Below are 10,213 nucleotides of genomic sequence, written 5' to 3' on the forward strand. Positions count from 1 at the left end.
CCGAGCGGATACCTCCTTGTTCATCTATAATCAAGGAGGGGTGTGCACGTACATGCTCATATATGTCAATGACATCATAGTGATGAGCTCCGATCCTCCAGTTAAGCAATAACAGATCTTGTGCAACATCTGCGAGAGGAGTTCACACTGAAGGATCTTGGAGACCTTCATTACTTCCTTGGTGTTGAAGTCCGGAAGCAGAGCAATGGTGTAGTGCTGCTCCAGTCCAAATATTTGGTAGAACTGCTAGCTCGGGTTGGCATGACACATTGCAAGATGGTTACATCTCCAATGTCCACAAGTGAGAAGCTATCAAGAGCAACAGGGAAGGAGTTATCAGCTACTGATGCCACTAGGTACAGGAGAACAGCGGGAGCCCTGCAGTATTTGATGTTGACACGATCGAATATTTCATTTGCTATCAATAAGGTTTGTCAATTCATGCAAACACCACAGATCAGCATTGGGTTGTGGTGAAGAGGATCTTGTGTTATTTGAAGGATATATTGGATGTCAGGCTACACATCCGCAAGTTCTCATCAACTCTTATCATCACTTTTTCAGACATTGATTGGGCATGTTCTACTGATGATCGGTGTTCCACCATCAGCTTTGCTATCTTTCTTGGTTTGAATATTGTCTCCTGGAGTGCAAGGAAGCAACAGACCATGTCAAGGTCGAGCACCGAAGCGGAGGACAAAGCATTGGCAAATGCGACGGCTGAATTTTTCTAGCTCCAGTCTTTTGTTGGGAGAACTTGGAGTTTTTTACCCAAGAGCGTTGGTTTTGTGTGTGATAACCTTGGAGCCACGTACTTGTCAGCAAACCCAGTATTCCATGTGAGGACCAAACATATCTAGGTGGATTTCCACTTTGTTCGTGAACGAGTGGCGTGGAAGGCGTTGGATATTAGATTATCTCATCACAAGATCAGCTAGTTGACGGTCCTACTAAGCCGATTGGAGTTCAGCAACTAAGGCTGTTATGACACAATCTCAACCTATCAAGTTATGATTGAGGGGAGTGTTAGAGATAAGCTTATATTAGAGATAAGTTTGTTGTGAACCAACCAATCATTGATACGATAGCTATCCGAGTATGTTGTGGATATGCATCATCATATGTACGCGCCTATATATGTATTTGACTAGCATCGTTCTGGATGCACGAGGAGTCAATTCTCTTCCTCTACAACTCTTTGACAATCATCACATTGTTTTTAAAAATATGACTCTGTTATACTTGTAGCAACATGTAGGGTTTTCAACTAATTAATCAAAACTAGTTAAGTATATGTGCGTTGTGATGAAAATATAAACTTAGATGCGATAACATCGAGCACGAACTCAATGTATGGAGATGTGAATGTATCATGTGAGTGTCATCAAATAAATACGTCACGAAAGATGCCGCAGTTTGATTTCAAATAAGATCTAAAAAAGAGGAGGAGATTATCTGCTATTTTTTCTTCTAATTTTTTATTTTCATAGTAAAACCTGTCTCATAATTTTGTAACCTCTAACAAGGCTAAGAGGTTAGAGGATGAGGTGGATGACAAAATAAATAAATTATTTGAATTTTAGATATTTTTTATTAGAGGAGAGAAAAGTAGTAAAAGATATGATACGAGAACCCACTTATATTTTATATAATAGATAAGTTCATACCTATTTTTTCTCTTTAAACTAAAAAAGAAAAATAATAAGCAAGAATAATACTGGCAGGCCCTCACCAACCTGTCCATGCCACTAAAATACTGAATCAACGTGCAGTACATCCTTGGAATTTTCCAACCCGATTTCTCAGTCATATATACACACCCGTACTAACTTAACTCATCACAGGTGGAATAGTATTTATACGGTGGCAGCATTCCTTATTTTTCTGGCATTCGCTTTCTGCCGTCCCGCTCATCTTTTCTTCCTCTCCGTTCCTCCATTTGCTGCTCGTCTGCCTCGGAATGCGCAATGGCAAATCTTCCCAGCTGCAGCGGCAGGGCCCGGGCGTCGTCCTCCCGCTGCTGCTGCTGCTTCTCCTCGCCGGCGTCGCCAACGGCCAGCAGAACAAGCTGCCCCCGCTGCCCCCGGCGCCGCCAGCACCGCCGGAGCTGCGGGCCGCGGAGGCGCGGCTCACTGCCCTGACCAATAACGTCACCTACACCATCTCCGACCGCTTCAGCTTCTGCGTCGCTGACCCGTAAGTCGCTCGCCGCGTCCCTTCCCCCGCGTTCTTGGCCGGGAAAGCTCGCGCCTTTGCTTCGCCGGCTGTGCTGTCGGGGTAATCAGATTCTAATCCGGGTAAAACTTGTGATTGGTGTTGCAGGGTGGAGGATTGGAACAAGGCGTTCAACTACACATCCAACCTCGGCTTCGTGGATCGGTGCCTCTTGGAGACCGGAGGTAAACAAACGCATTTCAGTTCGTCGCCTCTTGTTTTTTTTGTTGATTAATAAATTTTGTTTAGTTCCCCAGCAGTTCAGTTGCTGCGCTTGCTTGCTTCATTTATTCTTTGACTTGGTTTTCTGTAAATTTGTTGCCTTGGAGTGATTTACCTCTTCTTGATTTGTTTACTGTAAATTGGAGAATCTTCTTGGTAAAGATTGTTGGATGAATAAACCATTAGTTGGGGTAGTTGCCTATGTTTGATCCTTTCAATGGACAGCGTCCAAATGCTCAAGGCCACTGGACTCGGCTAATCTGTTTTTTTCTTCTTCTTTTATGGACCCCGTGTCATCAATTTTTTGTTTCCTGGTAAATTTCGAATAGTACATATGGATGATGGCGATTAAGATCATTATATGAGAACTCGTTCGAAGAGGATGAGCGAAGCTGAATTTATCAGCTACGCCCCCCCCCCCCCCCATTAGAAGGCTTTACATGAATACAAAACCGAAGACTTAATTATGCATTGTTCCGAAAATTTATATATTTCCGCTCAATATGACAAAGCTGAATTTATACAAAACTGAAGACAAAGCTGAATTGGTGACGTGTACTCGTGACAAGGGGAGTCGCTAGCCTATAACAACCATTTATACATTTCTGCTCTGCAGTGGTACAAAGAAATTGTGAATAGTCGCTGAATATGACTTCAACACAAGAAGACTTTTACGGTACACCTAAATGAGTACATGCCATCCATTTTCTTCATCCGGTGGTTTAGATTGGCCCAATGATACTCTATCGTCCACCAGTATCATGGGTATCATTAAAGAGTATCATGGGTATCATAAGGGTAGGATTGGAAAAAAAAATGATAAACTTGTAAATTATATGTTTAATTAGGGAAGGTCAAAATGTTAGTTTATTCTTCGGATAAACTTTCACTTATTCTGTTCATTTCATTTATTAGGGTTTTCACCCTCCGTCGGCCGGTCGATGATGGGTGGCGAATGTCCGAAATCCGGTCAGTCAATGACGTAATTACCCCTAAGGGTACCAAGATAATTACAATAATACCTATTAAAATAGACGGTTAGATCACAACAATGATACTCTCCACCATCTAGTATCATGGTGTACCGTAAAGGTTCTCCAACACAATGGGGTTTGACAAGCTCAACTATAACTAATCTTACCTGGTGAGATACATAGAAATTGTGAATAGTCGCTGAATATGACTTCAACACGATGGGGTTTGACAAGCTCAACTATAACAAATCTTATCTGGTGATTTTTGTAATGTTCAGAAGTTATACACTTTGACTTATTCTCGTATCAGATGCTCCTGCCTTTTTTTTTTAATTATTTTGCAATGTCACATTAATCAAATTCAATGCTTATGCTCAATTCTGGTGTTGGTAGAATTTAGAACTAACAAATACATTGACCACGAGAAAAAAAATATTGTTTTGAATGTCACGGTGTATCATAACCAAGGTCACATTACTCATTTTCGCATTGTATCCAAATGATTCATCCAGGTGATCTTCCACAGCGTCTATGCACACCGGAGGAAGTGAAATTCTACTTCTCAAGCCTGTATGACAAAGACGGCGAGAAGAACCTGTTCCTGAAGACAAACATAAACTGCAACCGATCATCTTGGGTGCAGGGGTGTGACCCAGGATGGGCTTGCGCCATTGATCCAAACCCTGTCCCCAGCAAGAGTGACAACACCAAGATTCCGCTGAGAACTCGCAACTGCCAGGCGTGTTGCGAGGGCTTCTTCTGCCCACGCGGTCTTACGTGCATGCTTCGTGAGTCTCTCCAGCAATACCTGCATAATTTTCGTTTTTGCTAATTAATTTGTTCAGAGATATCAGTTACAGACTTGTGAAACGACCTGAATTTGTGTTTCTTTTGGTTATAGCTTGTCCGCTAGGTTCATACTGTCCGCGTGCCAGAGCGAACAGCACCACTGGTCTTTGCGATCCGTAAGATTTTTCTTGATTTATCTGTTTTGCAATTGGTTTCTTGATAAACAAATGCAGTATACCTTGTATATGAATTGTGCAACATTGATCAGATACAAGTATCAGATAACTCCAAACTCGACATTTGGTTGCGGTGGTGCTGACATGTGGGCGGATATCAGGAGCACTGAAGATGTCTTCTGTCCAGCTGGTTCCTACTGTCCAGCCACAACTGAAAAAAATAATTGTAGCAGTGGGTACTGATCTATTCTTATGTTGTATCTATCTTGCATCAGATATTATATGAATCTTTAGGAAGCGAAGCGGTTTGATTTAGTCATAATTGGTTCTTGTTTGTTTCTTCTGCAGGCACTTTTGCAGACTGGGTTCCACCAGCCAAGAGAGTAAGAGTCATGTTCTTGACTTCAATCAAGCAATCATACTAGTTATCCTTCAATGAGCTTAATTTGGATTAAATTGCAGAATGCATAATAAAGGGCTCCTGTCACGCGAACCAAGATCATGAAAACAGATACGTTCTGGGTGCTTGCTTAGTGGTAAATCCTCTCATGTAATTTTGTACTGTGACTAGCTTGATGACCCTTTTTATAATAGGTATAATGTAGTCAAATTTTAGGAGTACTTCTCTCACTGCAAATCATAATACAATGAACCTCGATTTCAGGAAAATAGAAGTTACATTGAACCTAATTGGTTCCATTGCACAAATCCTTTGTGTTTCTCCAATGACTTCAAACTTTATATTTGCCATTCGATGCAGGGTGCATTATGCGTGTCGCTTCTGATCATATACAACTGCTCAGGTCAGTTCCTCTCTATCCGTGAACGGAGGAAGGCAAGATCAAGGGAGAACGCCATTCAGCTAGCTCGGCAGCAGCTGAAGGCGCACGAGGGCTGGAAGGCAGCAAAACAGTTTGCAAGGAGGCATGTGAATGGCATGCAGGGTCATCTTTCACGCACATTTTCACGGAGGAGGTCCTTTCGTCAGCAGCCAGACCCAGAAAATTCTAGCCATAGAGTGCAGGAAGCACCACTGATGGGTCAGGTTAAGGCTCAGGAACTGTCTGACTCTGCTGTGTTTGCAGCGGAGAGCACAAATGAGATAACTGAAGTAATGCCTTCGGTTGTTGTCGATGTAAGTGATGGAGAAATTGTTGCCACAAAAGAAAAGCCTGCGCCAAAAGGCAAGCACAGATCAACCCGGACACAGGTATTCAAGTATGCATATGGCGAGATCGAGAAGGAGAAGTTCCGGCAGCAGGAGAACAAGGACCTAACCTTCTCTGGGGTAATCGCCATGGTGAAGGATCAGCAGAAGGAGATAACCAGGCCTCTGCTCAAGGTTGAGTTCAGGGACCTGACTTTGACACTTGGAAAGAAGAAGCTGCTGAGGTCTATCACAGGCGAACTCCGGCCTGGTCATGTCACTGCCGTCATGGGCCCCTCAGGGGCCGGCAAGACCACATTCCTCAATGCCGTCACCGGGAAGGTGAGTGGCTACAAGATGACGGGTTCGGTCCTTGTTAATGGGAAGCAGGGTAATATCCGTTCTTACAAGAAAATTATTGGTTTTGTGCCACAAGATGACATTGTTCATGGGAACTTAACAGTGGAGGAGAACCTTTGGTTCAGTGCAAAGTGCAGGTAATGACTTCGTATTAAATACGCTTCCAGTATTTCCCCAAAAATATACATTTTAAGTAATTAGCTCATTAGTTTCTGAATATTTGTATTGTAAACCTACAGGCTCTCCGCGAAAATGAAGCACCGTGACAAAGTTCTCATAGTGGAGAGGGTAATAGATTCTTTGGACCTTCAGGGAATCAGAAATTCATTGGTTGGGACGGTTGAGAAGCGTGGGATTTCTGGTGGGCAGAGGAAGCGTGTTAATGTTGGTATTGAGATGGTCATGGAGCCATCCCTTCTAATCCTGGATGAACCAACTTCTGGCCTGGACAGCTCCTCATCACAACTGCTCCTCAGAGCTCTTCGGCATGAGGCACTCGAAGGTGTCAATGTTTGTGCTGTTGTTCATCAACCGAGCTATACGTTGTACAACATGTTCGATGATTTGATACTCCTGGCAAAAGGAGGGCTAATAGTTTACAATGGTCCAGTCAAGACCATTGAGGAGTACTTCACAACTCTCGGAATCCACGTTCCTGACCGTGTAAACCCACCAGACCACTACATTGACATTCTGGAAGGCATTGTGAAACCTGAATCAGGCATCAATGCGAAGCATCTACCAGTACACTGGATGCTTTACAATGGCTATGAAGTACCAAGTGACATGCAAGATGATCTCAAGGCAATTGGTGAACAAAACCCACAAATCAGGTCCAGCCCTTCAATGTCTGGTTCAACCCCTCACTGCCTCCCCCTCAGAAACACTTTCGCAGAAGAGCGTAACCGTCTCGAACACCATTTGTCAAAACCAAAGGATTTGTCTAGCAGAAGAACACCAGGGATCATTAGTCAGTACAAATATTACTTGGGAAGGTATGCTCAATTCTACCTTCAAAAGCTGCTCCTGAAAATTTTGAACAGCTACTGATCAGTTGTTACTGAATATTCATATGCCATTGCAGGGTCACAAAACAGCGGCTGCGTGAAGCTAGGCTACTCGCGGTTGATTTCCTGATACTAGGCCTGGCTGGTGTCTGCATTGGGACCATAGCGAAGCTCAGTGACAAATCATTCGGGATGCCTGGCTACATATACACTATAATTGCAGTTTGTAAGTTCAAATATACAGATATCACTGTGTTTCACTATAAACTAGGCGAAAAGTCACTGATATAAGTTGCTACCATGCAGCTCTTTTGGGCAAGATTGCAGCATTGAGATCGTTTTCTCTCGAACGACTGCAGTACTTTCGGGAAAGAGAATCTGGGATGAGCTCACTGGCGTACTTTCTTGCCAGGGATACAATCGATCATTTCAGCACTGTTGTGAAGCCGATCATTTACCTCTCCATGTTCTACTACTTCAACAACCCCAGATCATCAATTGCTAATAACTACGTTGTACTACTCGCACTTGTGTACTGTGTGACGGGGATAGGATACACATTTGCCATCTGCTTCAGTCCTGGTTCGGCACAGCTGGTATGCATCATGCTGATTACTCATGTTGTGCTGCATGATTGGCTAAAAACACGGGCCTAATACTTATGCTTTCTGCAGTGTTCTGCACTTACACCGGTTGTTCTGACCTTGTTATCCACTCAAAATAGTACTCCAACGTTCCTGAAGAGACTGTGCTACTCCAAATGGGCATTGGAGGGCTTCATAATTGGAAATGCCAAGATGTAACTGCTTGTTCACAACTATTTCTTTATCAGACTAGAACTCCACACGAACAGTTTTTTTGCCTTATACCAGTATCCATTGTAATGTTGCAGTCAAACTAATGTGCTTTGCGGTTTTCGTGCAGGTATCCTGGAGTTTGGCTAATTACTCGCTGCGCCCTGTTGTTCACCAGTGGTTTCAATATTCACAACTACAAGTTCTGTATTTTGATTCTGTTTCTGTATGGTCTATTCTTCAGGATGATTGCATTCGCGGCCATGATACTACTGAAGAAGAGATGAACATAGTCCAATTATACTATTTTTTTTCATATTTAATTTCTTCATTCATTTGTACATTTGTAAATTAGTTCTGATGAAACATTTAGAATACTGACTGGCATACAGATCAGAAATTTTTGGCATCATTTTGTATGTTCACGTCGTCATCTACAAATCCCTTGCTTGTGTGTGTAGGCCTGTAGCTTAGTAACAGAGGGAAAAAAATTCCTCATAGTTGAAGTTCTTGGATAAGATAACACCAACGAATCAAATTCAACAAAATTGTTATCATAGTTACAAGCCCTAAACTAAGATGTGCCTTAAAAATAATAAGACTTCCTGTTTGGTTCTATAGTAGTTTCTCAAACTAGTTGCAAGTTAGTGGTTGTTGAAGGCATCGATCACTAGATATTTTTGGTAATTCATGACGATGAAACAGCTTGCTTTTCTTTCGAAGGATTTTATTGGTTATCATAGCCATCTTTAAGACTAATCATTCTGCTACCGAGAGGCGCAGATACTGAAGGTTCATCTTTCTATTTTTAATCCAAAGTGCATAGTTGATCAGAGAATAAGACATGAACCATGGTTGTTAACAGAGGGGAAAAGATTCATGACGATGAAACAGCTTGCTTTTCTTTCGAAGGATTTGATTGGTTATCATAGCCATCTTTAAGGCTAAGCATTCTGCAACCCAGAGGCGCAGATACTGAAGGTTCATCTTGCTATTTTTAATACAAAGTGCATAGTTGATCAGAGAATGAGACATGAACAATGGTTGCTAACTACGACGAGGCACGGGTACAATGCCGTTGACTTCCTGCGAGATTCTGTCAATGGTTTTTTCCCTAATGAAATTAAACAGTAGGACAATGTCCTATTCTATATATATTATACAAACATAAGAAAAAAATACAAAAGGACAAAAGGTGAATTATTAAAAGCTTTGTATCCATGTTTGAGCTAACAAAGAAACACTAAGTTTTGTTCTACGGATATATAACCAAGGCAAATTGCTCTTCCCCGTTCTACATCGTAGGCTGAACTTGATTAAACACCATGTTTTTTCGTGTGAATCAATACTCCAGGCAGCCGGTACAATAATCTCCATGAAGCAAGGTGTGTTAGGTTTGAGCTTGAGGTTCCATATGGCCATAAGACGTCCTCATCTGGAAAATCTTGGCTGCGTTTCAGACAGATTCTGTCCCAACATTATTGGGCAAATATTTTTTTTAAGATGAAGAAATAACTTACGGCTTCTATGGCAACAAGACGTCAGGATGTTAAGGATATATGTATCTATTTTATAAATGATCCTGGCCAATTGAGCTATCATCATTTGACAAATAGATGTTGTTTTAGAATCCATGCAGCCAAACTATAAATTATTTACCATTAATACACATAAATGTGTTAGGTTCATCACATAAAAATGGTATTCGCAGATTTGTTACAATAATACTTTTGTATCATTAACTTTTAACAAACTTTACTAAGATATAATTAGAAAAGATAATGTTCAAAGGTGTGTATTGGCGACTGATGTCCAAAATGATAAGTAAAAAAAAATAGAGATAATGCTACATAACAATTAAAAGTTCGAACATATGGGATCACTGCAAACTAAAAAAGTTTTGTAGTACCTTTTTGTTTGGAACAATGATCTATTTATTCCTGTATCAGTTTACTTTTGAACTTCAATGAGATGGGTTTGCAGTTCGTAATATATGAAGATTATTTTAAACATACTTTCTATAATTATTTTTTGCTAATCTCTTCACAAACGAAGCTATTAGTGAAAGATGCATATCGGTCTTAATTTTTCTAGTAACATTTCTTGCGATAAGTTCTAAGAAGACATGTTGGCATGAAGCTATAATCTGCCCAATTTGTGTGGTATACCTAGCATAGCGAAAATAATACTATTAGATTATGATTGTAATTTTAGTGATTAATGATAATATAGTCATTCGAACTAATATGTTTCTCAACAATGTATGCTAGTAGATCTCATGGATGCAATACATGAAGAAACCACCGTAGTTGTGACAAAGTTTGATTGAATTAGAATAGTTATAAGAGAATTAATCTCACCGGAAAATCCGGTGCAGGAGAGTTTACACTCACCAAAACATTATGCACATAATCTGATAGCCTCACCAGATAGTTCGGTGTTCTATATGTTAAACTTACCACACTGAAGATGTGTTCTGTCCAACAGGTTACTACTGTCCAACCGCAACAACAAAAATTCCTTGTAGCGG

General features: G+C 41.1%; 1 protein-coding gene across 1 annotated transcript; it reads left to right on the plus strand.

Moving 5' to 3' along the window:
- Positions 1-1,854: 1,854 nt before the first annotated feature.
- Positions 1,855-8,095, plus strand: LOC133888381 (ABC transporter G family member 25-like). Its single transcript, XM_062328600.1, has 13 exons — positions 1,855-2,196; positions 2,323-2,399; positions 3,923-4,198; positions 4,312-4,375; positions 4,468-4,611; positions 4,724-4,758; positions 4,838-4,911; positions 5,136-6,019; positions 6,122-6,877; positions 6,967-7,115; positions 7,196-7,485; positions 7,564-7,688; positions 7,814-8,095. Exons 1-13 carry the CDS (start codon positions 1,961-1,963, stop codon positions 7,968-7,970), a joined length of 3,267 nt encoding a protein of 1,088 aa, XP_062184584.1. The 5' UTR covers positions 1,855-1,960; the 3' UTR covers positions 7,971-8,095.
- Positions 8,096-10,213: the final 2,118 nt, after the last annotated feature.

The sequence above is a fragment of the Phragmites australis genome, chromosome 13 (genome assembly GCF_958298935.1).
Source record: "Phragmites australis chromosome 13, lpPhrAust1.1, whole genome shotgun sequence".
Taxonomy (NCBI): Eukaryota; Viridiplantae; Streptophyta; class Magnoliopsida; order Poales; family Poaceae; genus Phragmites; species Phragmites australis.